The sequence below is a fragment of the Narcine bancroftii genome, chromosome 8 (assembly GCF_036971445.1).
Source record: "Narcine bancroftii isolate sNarBan1 chromosome 8, sNarBan1.hap1, whole genome shotgun sequence".
NCBI classification, from domain to species: Eukaryota; Metazoa; Chordata; class Chondrichthyes; order Torpediniformes; family Narcinidae; genus Narcine; species Narcine bancroftii.
The window spans coordinates 8,079,076-8,094,524 of NC_091476.1; the positions used below are offsets into that span (position 1 = coordinate 8,079,076).

General features: G+C 39.9%; 1 protein-coding gene across 7 annotated transcripts in view; it reads right to left on the reverse strand.

Annotated features, from left to right (window-relative positions):
• Positions 1–1,088: 1,088 nt before the first annotated feature.
• atrx (ATRX chromatin remodeler) overlaps positions 1,089–15,449 on the reverse strand; it is a 146,013-nt gene continuing 131,652 nt past the window's right edge. For all 7 annotated transcript variants that reach the window (XM_069892819.1, XM_069892818.1, XM_069892822.1 and 4 more), the window contains 5 exons: positions 8,861–9,010; positions 7,337–7,462; positions 6,454–6,549; positions 1,946–2,074; positions 1,089–1,604 (listed from right to left, as the gene is read on the reverse strand). In XM_069892819.1, the coding sequence (XP_069748920.1) occupies positions 1,308–1,604; positions 1,946–2,074; positions 6,454–6,549; positions 7,337–7,462; positions 8,861–9,010 (798 nt within the window). In that variant the 3' untranslated portion in view covers positions 1,089–1,307. The remainder of the gene's footprint in view (positions 1,605–1,945; positions 2,075–6,453; positions 6,550–7,336; positions 7,463–8,860; positions 9,011–15,449) is intronic.

Genomic DNA, 15,449 nt, shown 5'->3' on the forward strand with positions numbered 1-15,449 from the left:
AACATTTAGGTGGATATAAGTTGAACACCAAAGAACAGATCCTTATTTGAGAAAATAAAACCATTTGTGGGGAGAATGATGAATAATCTTGCTGAACCCAGAGGCAGAGATAATTTTATCTCCTCCTCCAATGACAATCACGGCAGGAATGCAAGAGTTAGCAATTTTTGATCATACCAAGACTATACATAGATGACAGATCAGTTGATGGCAAAGAATGTTCCCAGACAATGTCATAATTAGCACCAGAGAGGATCAAATGTTGACATTTGAAAGAGATCCTGTGGGATTTGGAATTGCTCAAGTATAATTGCAAGAATGATTAGGATGGCATTTTAAGGGATTACAAGTATTTCCAGCAAAATAACAAATTAACTTGCATTTGCCTACTAGAAAAATAGCAACATGCATGCCATGTTCTGCTCTCTCCAGTTGATTTACAGTTAAAGATGTTTAGGGAGTAAAAATGTCAGGTTAATCTCCATTATCCAGTACATGTTGAAATGCAAGATTAATTTAGTTTCAAATTACATTTACTGGGAACAAATCAGGCTGCAGAGTGAAAACCACTTGACCTGCATTGAAAATGCTAAAAACATCACTAAATCAAAACACTGGGCATTGGGTCTGCAAAGGAATCAACTTCAATTTCTAAGAGAATGGTGGCTTTATTCAGAAATGCTAGTTGGTATTCATCAGTATTGCTGATTGCGAACAACAATATCTTGATTCTCATCTGAGATAAACCTGTTCTAGAAGTTTCAGCAGTTCAGAATTTTTTTTTTGGAACAAGAGATTGAAGAACTCAATTGTTAAGGGGTAAAAACCTCAACTCAGGTCCTCAGAAACATACAAGCAATATTGCCCAAAATACTTCTGGAAGGGGCAATAACTTGGGTGTATTCCTGTTATATAGGAAACATTAAAAAGGTGACATTTGTAAATATATTTTCATTGGTCGGCAAGTTCTGGACTCTCAACTTCTCACTTCTGCAATTCCCCCCCCCCCCCCCCCCACCCCGAATTGATCAGATACATCAGAATTCAGCAAAACTGGCAGAAAGAAAAAAAAATTGGAAGAAAACTGGTTCTCTTCCTCACCAGTCACATATTTATTAAGGCTATATACAATGTTTAAAGATTCCTTAGAATCTCCTATGTATTACCACTGAATATCTCAGCATGACTCTATGCACTCAAATAGTGTCCCAGTTATAAATTGGTCACTTGTTTTTCTTCAGTTCAGAAATGTGCTTGCTACCATAGCAAAGGCACAAAATTACATTTTTGTCTCACGGTAAAAATGGCTATTTCTTTGAATTTTTAAATCCTTGTTTGAGCTGTGGGGGGGCAGGAGACTGCGCCTTCATCTGCATGGGTGCAGGTGGTGCTCTCTGCAAAGGTGGTGGCAGGATGCCAGGGGCAGTTTGTGGGTACATGGACAGTCCTCTTAATCCGATGTGTGGATAACTAAGCATTGAGCCAGGATTCCTTGAAGTCATAAATTGGTTCAAAAGTGGAGACATTGGATACTGCTGCTGTGCCATCTGGTTGAACTGCTGCTGCCTTCGGCTCATTAGTATCTGTTGTACAGTACGGATCAGCTGTAAATGGGGGGAAAAACAAATGAGAATGCAAATGACTTGCAGGATTCAAATTACAACTGAGATGTTAATTGTGTACCTAAAGCATAGCTCATAAATCAAAATGGAAGCTTCTGAAAAATATGTTGCACTAAGGCCTGTCGATATAACTGCAGGGCTAGTTAGCTTTGTTATTCATTGCAGCGCTGAAGATGAACAGTGAAGGGTTACAGTTATAAATGTAAAATTCTAGCGATTAAAGTTTCGAAATTATGGAACCTGATTAACATGGTGATTCCAACAAGTGTATAATCTTTTTAAAAGAAGTCTTAAAAAAGATTTCAGAGACAAAATGATCTTACCAGCTGCTGCTTTGAAAGGATATCATTATACATAGCTTCTCTACGTTTTATTTCCAACTCTTGAGTTGCTTGTTTGGTGAGTGACACTGCTTGAACTTGTTCTTCAGTCAGGTTTGGATTCTCTTTCCACTAAAGGGAAGGAATAGCTATTAAAAACTCAGGAACAAGAGAGTTAGCAAAAACTATCAGTTTATAGTAAGCGATTGAAAGTTCTCTTAATTTTCTAAAATGTTTTTTTTCATATAATTTCCATATCTAATAAGGATAACGCACAGTAAAATAATTCTTGCCTGTAGCCCAAAATAGTTACATCAGTTATTTTTCTGTACTATTTGGTTACAATAAATGTTTTGGAAGAATAACAAAGGAAAAGGAGACATGGTAGCTCAAAGAATATCACTGCAGTGGTATTAATCAATTACAGAAGATCAAATTAGACAGGAATGAGTGTTAGTAAAGGAAACAAGCCATTAGGCAGTAGTAACCACAAATCCTGTACATTTTCAGTACCCTCCATAAAGATTGGGACAAATATACATTTTTTCCGGTCAGCGCACTTTCCACCACACATCTGTAGAAATTTGCCAAGGTTTCTGGTGTCATACCAAACCTCAGCAAACCCATGAGGAAGTAAAGGCACTGATGTGCTTTCTTCATAATGCCATTGGTGTGTTGGGTCCAGGTAAAATCCAAGACGTAAACTACCAAGAACTTAAATCTGTTCACCCTCTCCACCTCTGATCTCCCAATGATTCCTGGATTGTAAACCTCTGGCTTCCCCTTCCTGAAGTCAACAATCAGCTCCTTAGTTTTGGTGACATTGAGTGCAGAGTTGTTGCTGGTGCACCATTCAGCAAGTTTTCAACTGCCTCCTGTGTGCTGACTCATCACCTTTCTTTGCACAACCCACTACCTTGATATCATCGGCAAATTTGTAAACTGTTATTGTTGTACCGAGTCACACAGTCGTAGGTGTAAAGTGAGTAGAGCAGGTGACTAAGAACACAGCCCTATGGTGCTCTGGAACTGATGGAGATTGTGGAGATGTTCTTACCAGTCCTCACTGATTGTCCTATGATCCAATTACATAGTGGGATGTTGAGTCCCAGGTCTTGGAGTTTGCTGATCAGTTTTGAGGATCTCTTGGCTTGGCTTCGTGGATGAAGATTTATGGAGGGGTAATGTCCACGTCAGCTGCAGGCTCGTTTATGGCTGATAAGTCCGATGCGGGACAAGCAGACACGGTTGCAGCAGTTGCAAGGGAAAATTGGTGGGTTGGGGTTGGGTGTTGGGTTTTTCCTCCTTTGTCTTTTGACAGTGAGGTGGGCTCTGCGGTCTTCTTCAAAGGAGGTTGCTGCCCGCCGAACTGTGAGGCGCCAAGATGCACGGTTTGAGGCGAGATCAGCCCACTCGCGGTGGTCAATGTGGCAGGCACCAAGAGATTTCTTTAGGCAGTCCTTGTACCTCTTCTTTGGTGCACCTCTGACTCCGTGGCCAGTGGAGAGCTCGCCATATAACATGATCTTCGGAAGGCGATGGTGTTAAATGCCAAACTGTTGTCAATAAAGAGCATCCTGGTAAATAAAGAGGATCTTTACTGTTCAAGTTGTGTAGAGCCACTGAGATGGCATCTGCTTGCAGATCTGTTGCTACGATAGGCGAACTGGAACGTATCCATGTCACCGCTCAGAGAAAACCTGATCTGCTTCATCACAGCCTTTCTAATCATTTCGTCACTGTCGATACAAGTGCTACTGGTCGATAGTCATTAAGGCAGGTTACTACACTCTTCTTGGGCACCGGTATGATTGACAGCTGTTTGAAACAGGTGGGGACCACACCCTGCTGGAATGAGATTTTGAAGATATCCATGAATACAGCCATACCTCGACTTATGCCCAATCGAAGAACATCCGAGGTCACGCATTCGACACATGGGCTCAAAAGCCAAAACAAAGTGATTGCGCTGCCAACCGTATAATGGTACACAGTATACACCTAACTTATAATAGTGTACACACACACACACACACACACACACACATATATATATGTATATGTACATGTGTATGTACAATATAGATGTTTAGGTAAATGTGTGTCATGGTATCTTATGCTGTACAGTATATTTAATCTATAATGATCAACTTGCGCCCCAATCAATTTGCGTCCCCACCTCCAAAATGTAATCTGGACGCAAGTTGATGCATGGCTGTACATCGTTAAGTTGGTCAGCATAGATTTTTAATACTCAGCCAGATATTCCGTCCTGCCCAGATGCTTTCCTTGGAATCACTCTCCTGAAGACAGCATGCATGTCATCCTCAGATTCAGACAGGACGAGATCATCAGGGGACGGTTTGGGGGGGGGGGGGGTGTGACAGTGGGAAGGGGTGGTTCTTTGCTGTTACTGTATTCAATTTGGGCATAGAAGGCATTGAGTTCTTCAGGGAGTGAAGCTTTGCCGTCTGCTACTTCACTGGATTTGGTTTTGTAGCAGGTTGTGGCATTTAGGGCCTGCCACAGATGTCAGGGATTCCCTGTTGTCTCCATTTTCATCCGGAATCTCCACTTTGCCCTGGAGATAGCTTTTTGCAGGTCATAGATGTATTGTTTGGGATCTCCAACTTCAATTCCTGTGATCTGGCTCTCAACAGGTTCCAGATTTCATTGTACATCCAGGGCTTCTAGTTGGAGAAAACCCTGAAAGATTTGGTGGGGACAAACTTGTCTACAGCTGTTTGGATAAAGCCTGTGAAAGCCCTGGTGCAATCATTCAGATCCTCATTTAAACACTGCCCAACCCACTGACACAAGGAAGTCCTGCACAGTTCTTCAGCCTCCTGTGACCACCTTCTAGCTGTCCTGACCTCTGCAGCCTCTCTTTTTATGCTCTGTCTCTATGAAGGCAGAAGGAGCACAGCCACGTGATCCAAAGTGCAATCTCGGAAAAGACTAACTTATCTTGGTATAGCAGTGATTGAGTGTGCTGGGACCTCTAGTACAGCAGGTTACATGGTAGTGGTAGTTGGGCAGTTTACTTGACACAGGCCTGATTAAAATCGTCAACAAAGATTTGTAGTGCGTTGGGCTGGGCTGTTTCTTGTTTACTGCCCACATCATGCAGCTCCACAAGTGCCTGATGGTAATTGGTATCTGGAGGGATATAAGCTCCAGTGAAAAATCTCAGGGTAGATAGAAGGGTGTGCATTTAATCAAGATTTGCTCTAAGGCAGTAGAGCAGAAGGTCAACATAACCTCAATATCCGCACACAACCCAGTATTAACGAAAAGCATATATTGCCCCCTCTCCCTTTTCCAGAATCTTAGCAATTTTGTTGGGAAATTGTTGAATCCACTATTAATATTATGCCATAGACCAGCAGCAATAGAAATGCACCAAGACAATAGTATCTTAAAGCAATACTTTTTATTAAAAATATTAATAATATAACATCTTATTTAAATCTAAACTTAGTCCCAACCATGTGCAAATGTATATTTCTGTGTGGATTACCCAAACCATTACAGCTTAGGTACAATTCTGAAAAGTCAATTCAAAGTTCAGTCTTAGAAATCCTGTGTTGAAACTCAGAACCTTTATACTGATGTTCAGAAGTAATTATGAAATAGGTGAGATACCAAATCATCAGATTTCTCAAAACTCACACATTCCTATTGAGTTGCTTTCAGAGAAATGCTCCATACGAATGGTTTTTCACAGCTCCGCTCTTCTTTGCGCTGGGGTTACAAAACTTGTGATTTTCAGAATGCGATGGTTCCATGAACCCAGGCAAGGGTTAAACAAAGTGACCATTAGAATGGTCATGATCCAAATACAGGACTGATCCCATTTCCTTTACCCAGACATGGGTCAATCAAAAATGAACATTACAAGGAGAAACAGCAGAAGTGACCATCTCTCCCAAAGTCACTCCAATTCTGTCTTTCTAGATGATTTTCTGGTGAACTAATTGCTGTTTTTCCAAGTGTCTCAATCAAATGACTTGCTTGATCAATACTGGCGTCCAGTTTCAAATTCCAAAAAGTTTGAGTCACAAGCAGATGGCCTTCTCTTTGAACAGATGTCTTCTTGGGTAAACATCCATTGCTATCGTCTTTCAATTGAGAATAATATCACTGTTTACAGCTTCAAATTAGCCGCCAGGCTGTCTGTTCAAAATGTTATCAGTTAGGGTCTTTCCCTGCTCCAACCCCCAAAGTAACTTTAGGGGAAAAAAAGAAGTCTGCAACAATATGGTAACAGTATACCTAGAAAACTGTAACAAGACCACGCATGATCAAGCTTTCATTATTTTTCAATAGTTAGGTGTGCTGAAGCTTGTATTGTGAGAAAATTCAATCTGCACCACTTTTGAGACCTGACCAGTGCACATTGCAAGACCAAGGGCTTTACGGGCAAGAAGATAGGTAACATTATTGGGACATTTATACTAATAAGAGCACACCAAGACTTTGGCATGAGTACCAGTACTCAAATTTCTTACCACTTGTGCAATTAGGTCTTCAAGAGCCTCTGCTCGTACACCTGCGATGCTGGTACTGGCTTCAACTACTTTCTCTCTGCCTTGGTTGATGAGATCCTTAAAGGGAGAAAAGGCACAGGAATGAAAAAGAACAAATTCATTATGTTTTAAAGTAGAAACATTTCCTATTTCAACTTTTTATTTAATATAAATAACCACTGTACGTTTAAAAAATAGATTAGGACCATTCCCCATGGTTAGGTCACACCCATTTCCTGAATTATTAATCGGTGTATTTATATTTTTCCCCACAATCCCGGGTTAGATTCCCATATATCATCCTCCACTTGCATCACTTTGAGATGGACTGCTGAAGCATCTTATTCTGATATCGCAACTATATTATGCTCAGAAATAATCTCAAAGAGTGCAGAACTAAAGTAATTTGACTGGAAACATTGAGATTTTGAAACAGAAAAAGATAAAGAAATCAGGAATCCAGTTTCTAATCCAGACACCAAATGCACAAATGTAATGCCCATATCACATCTTGGGTGGAAGTTTAAAAAAAGTGATTTTAAGCAGTATATTAAAACAAAAGTTGATTCCAGAATTTGCCCCATGGCCCCAGAATTAGTTCTCAAGCCGACATTTGTCACCACATAGCGTGTACCTGTTAAATATGAAAATGAATAAAAAAAAACAAAATATAATCTTGTCAATGGTTGAAACATGAAAAGAATCTGGAAGGAAGTACCTTTCCACTCAAAATCTACTAAAATGGAGCATCTTCTTATATTTTACCGAATTAAGTTAATCTTGTACAAAGTGCTTTGAGCCATACAATCACCCAATCATCACGGGACTAGGAAGCACGGGTTCCACGTGGATGAGACTTACTCACCTCCAGCTGCTGACTGCTCATTGCGGACAAAGTTGCAATGTTGAAAGGAAAATGTGTAGCCTGCAAAGTGAAATTGGCACCAGGGTAATTAATCCCAGTTGGGACATTAGTTCGCAAAGAGAGCCCCTGAAAGAAGATCGAAAAAGCCAGGTTAATCTTTCTGAAGGAAGTAATATGAGACACCAATTCTATCTTGAGTTATTGAATAAGTATGCAAAGCAGAGCATTTTAATATTCAGACTGCAATTAAATGAAATTTGGAATTATCGATACAACAAATTTTCTTTTCAATTTTTTAATATCATAGAATACTTTGCACCCTAAAAGGGAGAATCAACACCTTTGACCCAATACATTGTTTTTGATTATTTCCTCCTAAATACCAGAACATCCTTATGGAGCATAATTTCTGTGCATGGATTACCAGAAAATATGATTTTGGTGAGTATAAAAACATTCTTATCCAGTTTAATTGATAAACTGGAGTGCCCTGTGAGGAAGTTGAAAACCATGTCAAAATGTATGTATAACACTGTCATTTTACCAAATAAAATTTACACACAAATTTCTTGTGTAATGACTACAACTACTGGAAAACACGAGTGACATCAATCTTACAATGAATGAATTCAACGATTAAAGGTTCTATACTCCCTCTGAACATTGCATTTTTCTGATATGACTGTATTTAGGCAAAACCATTATATTTGCCAATCCCTGGAGGGAGATCTACAAAAATTCGATTCTCCCAAATTTAACTTTCGTCATATTTGACAGCTAGATCCTCTGTCAATTTCTCCTTTTCTGGACACTGTCCATTTTAAGTGGGCCCACTTACGAGATTATTTTTAATGATTTTTACATTATGCAGGTCATTGTTAAAACATCAGAAACAAAACTCCATTTAATATTGGATAACAAATGTTTACTATAAATTTTTAAACTATGCTCTCTCTAACAAAATCCAGATTGTTCATTTCAAATAGTTATCAACATTATAATAAAGCAAATCATAATTTGCTACCGTACATGCTTATGCAATAGTCAAACCCCCCACCTTCTGTCCCAAAAATTAAATGCTTTCCATATGACCTGTGTAAAAGTGAACCCCACCATTTTTGGCCCCGACTGCCCACCATCTGAGCCTCCGACACCCCGGCTGCCTGCTCACCCGAGTTTCCAACGCCCTGAAAGTGGACGTACTACCAGGTCCTGGCCATTGAACAACGCAGGTACTTACTGCGGTCAAAAAATATACTTTTACATGAATATATACAGTTCTTAATTCACTCATCTACAACAGTATTGCTGACTTGTCTATATGGTTAATCATTTCCATGAAGTCTGATAACCTACTGGAAGCTAAGCATCCCAATAATAATCCATGAGTTATAGTATTTTGATCTAGTTTAGAGATTTGCATTCATATTAAAATATGCTACACAATTGTTATTTGAGGCAAAATTAAATAGATCCAGAAATTTATGTCCTTATGATGTTGTAGCTTATCTACTATTTGCTTACCTTCTTTTCTGCTTCATACTCTGCCCATGCTGCTTTCCGGTCCTCCTCACTTAGCTCTTCCTCCTCCTTGTGATCCAGGAGTGAGTCATGTTCATGGTAACCTACAAGGTAATCTTTCTGGTTTTGAAGTATTTCTGCCAAAATATGATCCTTTTAAAAATAAAAATAATCAATAATTACACCTTCTGGGTTATTTTCAAGGCTTCTGCAAAACCAGTTTTAAGATAGCATCAAAACTACTAAAACAATGTAATTGTCAAATTAAAAAGCAAATGCTGTAAATCTGTGGAGAAAGAAACAAAGTTAACACTTAATGTCAAAAGGGATGAAGGAGCCAAATGAAAGAGTGCTCATGGCATCAGTAGTCTAAAGGAAGACATATAGAAGCAGGGTATCTGGAATGCATTGCTGGGGTAGTGGTTGAGTCTGATACACTAGGGACAATTCAAAAAACTTAGATAGGTACAAGATTGCAAGAAAGAGAGGTTATGGATTGTGAGGGAGGGTTTAGATTGATCATTGAGTACATTTATATATGTTCCAACATTGTGGGCTGATCATTGTGTGCTTTTCCAAGTTCAAATTTTTATGAAAACCAGATAATATTGAGGTAGGAAAAAATATTATGTGCAAGGGTCACAAGTAATGATAAAAATAAACTTTGCAAAAAAATTCTTTATATCTATGGCAATGCTTCAGAAAACAAACACTGCATAACTCAATACTTGCTTACTTTGCCAATAAAGTCATAAAATATGGTTGAAATTACATCTCATTGCACTGGTTTGCTTTTCTGTTTCTAAGCTTTCTCATTTTCTGGTCAGGAAGTGATGAAATGTGAAAGCTCCTTCAAATACATATTCTAGGAGTAACACATACTGGTTACTATAACTCAACCCTGTCTTTCATAAGGTTTCAACCCCTATGTGTTACAGGGTTATAACTTTTGTAAACTCCAAACTGAAATCCTGCTAAAAATGTCTGAATTTGCTCATATATTTCTCTAAATCATGTGACCATTAACATCAGTGAGGTCAGTTCCAATGCTTTAAAATCATGTGACAGTTATTGGAATTTTAAACAGTGGCAAACCCCAGTTTCTTGCAAATCATATCTTCATACCTGTCTTGTAGACGACACGACTCTGAAAGATTACCTCACCTGTTTCAAAGGCCACTCACATGGCTCTCAGTTTCATTTCTCTGTACAAGAGGGCTTAAACGGTTCAGTTTAAAAACAGATGGTTTCCTTCAGCAGTTTTTAACTGAGGACTTAGTTTAGATTTTTAATAAAGCAAACACTCTGTTGTTCTTGAATAATTAAGACCCACTTCAAATCCATTAGCTGTCTTTCCAAGATGCTGCGACTCTGAAAATGAACTCTCTTCTGAGTACAATGGTTCTGTGTTAATGTGCTATGAACTGTGTGTCACACAGAATACAGATCCAATATTTTAATTCTACAATTGACTTTACTAAGAATTTTATATGAGAAATATAGTTTAACATTAAAATTAAAGATTAACATAAATCTGTTACATAATACTTTCAGAACTAATTAAATTTTCACAACAAATTCATCAGGAATCATTTTAGACAAGAATCAAACCATTAATGATCATTTTACTTGTAATCATTACAATTGACCAGGACAGAGTATAATGTTTTCTTGGCTGAGACTGTAGGTGAAGGGTAGTGTTGATTTGTGAGAAATGTGGAATTACCAGTATTGTGTTGAGTGAATTAGCAGACCTATAGCATTATTGCTGATGACCAACTCTCTTTTACTTCTTTATCTCCAACTGCATTTCTGAAATCAGGAGGGTTGTGCATGTCCTTCAATTAATACAACTTTGCTTTAGGTAGAAAAAAACAAAACTTGTCCCAGTAATATTAGTATTTACAGGCATTAAATTCAGGCAATGTTCTCAACCCACAGATGAGGAAACAAATCTCAATATTGTTACTGAACGACCTTCAATATGAAGAAATTAATGGCTTGCCATTCTCATCTTATTAGATTCTCAATTAGATTTTCTAAACTTGAGAAAATAGTCCCTTCTTAAAGCAGATGTCCTCATTTTGATCTAAATGAGTGAAACCCAAGCAGATTTGTTGAGACAAATATCCTTTTGAACAAAAGATACAAATAGGAGCACCTTGCCACAGAGCCCTTGGACCTCTTTAGCTGTTAAATAAGGCTTCAAGTTCAACTCAACTTTCCTGCCAATTATTCTCACATTTCCTAAATCTACTCAAGGATGGAAACTACATCAAACAATTGTTAATGTTACATCCAAAATTCAGAACCCTCTGAGGATATTACTCCCAATTTTTGCCCCAAATTTTTGACCCTTTGACACAGAACCACGCTCCCAAGTTTAAGACATAGTTTTGGGAAGTAGCTTCATAACATTAACAGAAACTTTAAAAGTCTTTGTTTCTATAAACTGTCTCATATTTTTCTGAACCCCAGTCCAGAAAAGTGGTTGCCTTGTCAAGGCAAGTTTTTTCTTCCTGAGATAGATATGACAAGTCGTGCTTATTTGTTATTCATACCATAACCATTTAGTGTACAGTGAAAATAAGAGCATTTCTCTGGACTGTGGAACTGGTTATTTATAAGGCTAAATTACATCAGAAACTTTTTTTTTATATCTATAACATATCATGTTACATATGCTAGCCCTGTGTCCCTGGAGTTCAGAAGCCTTATGGCTTGGGGGTAAAAAAAAACTTTCGCAATCTGGTCGTGAGGGCACGAACGCTTCGGTATCTCTTCCCAGATGGCAGGAGGGAGAATAGATTGCGGGTGAGTTATATGATGGACTCCTTCACAATGTTTATGGCTTTCCTCAAACAATGGCCACTATAAATATCAATCGTGGCAGGGAGAGAGACCCCAATGATCCCCTCAGCAGTCTTTACTATCCGTTATGGGGACTTGCATTCTGGGTTGGTGCAATTCCCGAACCAGACAGTGATGCAGTTACATAGGATGATCTCAATGCATCCCCTGTAGAACATAGTGAAGGTGGAGGGTGGACTTTCATCAACCTCCAGAGGAAGCAAAGGCATTATTGGGCCTTCTTGGCAATGGACCTGGTGTTGGGGGACCAGGAGAGATTCTCCGCCAGGTATACGTCAAGTGAACTTGCACACGAAAACTGCACATAATACAGGTCCACAATCCTTTAGTCGGAACCCTTGGGGGACAATATGTTCCGAATTTCGGAAAGCCAGATTTAAGCCCACCCGAATTGTGCTGCCGTATCCACCCCCACCCCTTCCAGTCGCGCTGCCGGTCCCCCCCCCCCCCCCCGCCTGCCTGAGTCACGCAGCCGGTCTCTGGCCCGTCCGACTCGCGCTGCCGTCTCTCTCCCCACTTGCAGCATTTTAGAGATTTCCAAATTTTAGATTTCCGGATGAAGGATTGTGTACCTATATTGTGCTCTCACCAAAGCCCTTTACAAATGTATCACGATTCTTTACTATCTATTCCAAACCTCTCTCAATGAAGGCCAACATGCTATTTGCTTTCCTAAATGGATATTATACCTGCACACTAACAATGCGATTGTTTCATATGGCACCTATAATTCTGAAAGCCTACATTTGTTTATTTTTAAAAAAATCTAAATAATTCCCATTTACTATACACCTCTCACAACCTTGTCCAGTTTACTTTTCTTCTATACTTCCTTGCAATCACTTTCTTCGCCCCCCTCACCACCCCAGCTTTCCAACCCAGCACTGTAAGTACCAATAAACTTGTAGATATTATAATCTAACTCCACCCATTTTCAACATCAACTCAGGAAAAATTGGAAAAAAATAACTGATCAGCAAGGTTGTTGAATTTAAAAATTTCTCTCAAAAATTACTAGCATCTCTCAAAACCTTTAAAGACTCACAATCTTGCCCTTGGGCTACAATATCCACTGAAAATCATAATGCTGTCAAATATGTTCACCAAAGAAACAAGCAAAATCTGGGAGGACTGATTGAGGAAATAAAAAGCTATTTCACAGGCAATTTTAATTGTCAATTTTCTTTCCATAACAATAGCACAAATCAGCCATTAAACTTAATTACCCCACATCTGTTCTTTCTGCTAAAAGAACATTAATCTGACGATCTTTAAAATCAGAATCTATTGTCATGAACAAGTCACGAAATTCGTTGTTTTGCGGCAGGATCACAGTGCAGGCATTGATATAAACTTCCTTACAAAAATAAATAAAAAGAATGCACAAAAAGTCAAAGTGAGGCAGTGTCTTTGGGTCATTGATTATTCAGGAATCTGATGGCAGTGGGGAAGAAGCTGTCCTTGTGCCATTGAGTGTTCGTTTTCATGCTCCTGTACTATTTTCCCCCAATGGTAGCAAAGTGAAGAGGGCATTGCCTGGGTGCTGGGGGTCCTTGAGGATAGAGCCTGCTTTCTTAAGAACACTGCCTCTTGTAGGTGTCCTCAATGAAGTGAAGACTGGCGGGCCTGATGTCGCAGACCGAGTTAACAACCCTCTGGAGTTTTTCTTGCCCTGAGGTGGCACCTCCGTACTAGACCTTGATGCAACAAGCCGGAATCCTCTCCACTGTAAATCTGTAGAAGTTTGAGTGTCTTCGGTGACATACTGAATCTCCTCAAACACCTCACAAAGTATAGCCACTGGCAAGCTTCTTCTTGATTGCATCAATATGGAGGCTCCAGGAGAGATCCTCTGAGATGGTGACAGCAAGGAATTTGAATTCTTGACTTTTTCCACTTCTGAGCCCTCAATGAGGACTGGTTTGTGTTCTCTGGTCTTCCTTCTGAAGTCATTATCATCTCCTTAGTTTTGCTAACCTTGACTACAAGGTAGTTGATGTGACACCATTCAACAGGCTGATCTATCTCCCTCCTGTACACTTCCTCATTGCAGTTTGAGATTCTGTCAACAAATGTGATGGCATTGAAATTGTGCTTGGCCGCACAGTCATGGGTAGAAAGGGACTAGAGCAGTGGGGCTAAGCATGCATCCTTGAGATGCTCCTGTGTTGACTGTGAAGTGGAGACGTTGTTTCCAATTCATGCTGTGGTCTTCCAATGAGGAAGTCAAGGATCCACTTGCAAAGGCCCAGGGTTTGGAGCTTATTGACCAGCACTGAGGGAATAATGGTATTGAGGTCTGAGCTGCAGTCGATGAAGAGCAGCCGTATGAATGAGTTGCTATTTCCTTATGTTCTAGAGCTGAACGGAGAGCCAGTTATATTACGTCTGCTGTGGAGCGTTGTGATGACAGGTGAATTGCAGTGGGTCCAGTACTTTGATAAGGTACATGTTAATTCTGTCCATGACCAACTTTTAAAAGTATTTTGTCACAGTAGATGTTAGTGCTACTGGATGATAGTCATTGAGGCAGCCCACTCTGCTCTTCCTGGATGATTGATGCCCTTTTGAAGCAGGTGGGAACCTCGGATTGCAAAAATTAGGATATTAAAAATGTCTGTAGTTGGCACAGATTTTCTGTACCCTACTAGGTAACCATCAGAGGCTGGTGCCTTGGGAGGGTTCACCCTCTTGAATTCTAACATCGGTCTCAGAGACAGATATCAGAGTCTTCAGTCCTTAGAGGAATTCTTGTAGACACCGTTGGGTTCTCCTTCTCAAAGTGGGCATAGGCGTTCAGCTCAGCAAGTAATGAAGCATCACAGCCATCTATGGCGTTTGCCTTCACTTTGTAGCCTGTAATGGCTTGCATTTCCTGCTGTAGCTGATATGTATCTGTCTATCTCTAGCTTCCTCCATAATTGCCATTTTGTTACAGAGATATGCTTCTGAAGGTCAAACCTGGACGACTTCTAGAGATCTGGATCTCCAGCCTTAAATGCCCTTGATCTCACCCTCAGCAGGTTGCAAATCCTCTGATTCTGGTTGGGGAACTCCCAGTATGTGCGCATGGGCACACACTCATCCACATAGGTCTTGATGAGGTTGGCGACACATGGTGTGCAATCATTCAAGAGTGAGGATGAGGCCCTTAAATATGGTCCAGTCCACCGATTCAAAGCAGTCTTGCAGACGCTCCTCCACTTCCCTCGACCATACTTTTGCCGTCTTCACCATTGTTGCTGTGGTCTCCGGTCTCTGCTTGTTCGCTGGGAGTAAAAGTACAGCCAGACGATCAGGCTTGCTGAAGTGTGATCGCTGTATGGCTTGGTAGGCGCTCTTCATGGCTGTGTAGAAATGGCCGAGTGTGTTGGTTCCTCTGGTCTCGCATGTGACGCCTTTGTGGTAGCTTGTTAGCGTTTAAGGACTGGGCTTCAGGTGGTATTTTAGTTTGTTTGGTCTTCAGTGCTTTTTTGTGTCAGAGTGAGAAAATGGTAAGGCAAGCCTACAGGAGTCTTTTTCAGCTGGCTATACTGGTTCCTTCCCTCAACAACTTTTTGCTCAGAGAGCAAGTCCAATTCATTATTGGGCACCAAACAATAATTATAATCATGAGGGACTCAAATGGTTGAGATACTAGAAATGACAGATTTGTCCAAATATCAACTATGCAAGGACCAACTAAACTGATAACAAACTACATTTCATAGTGTGACAGATT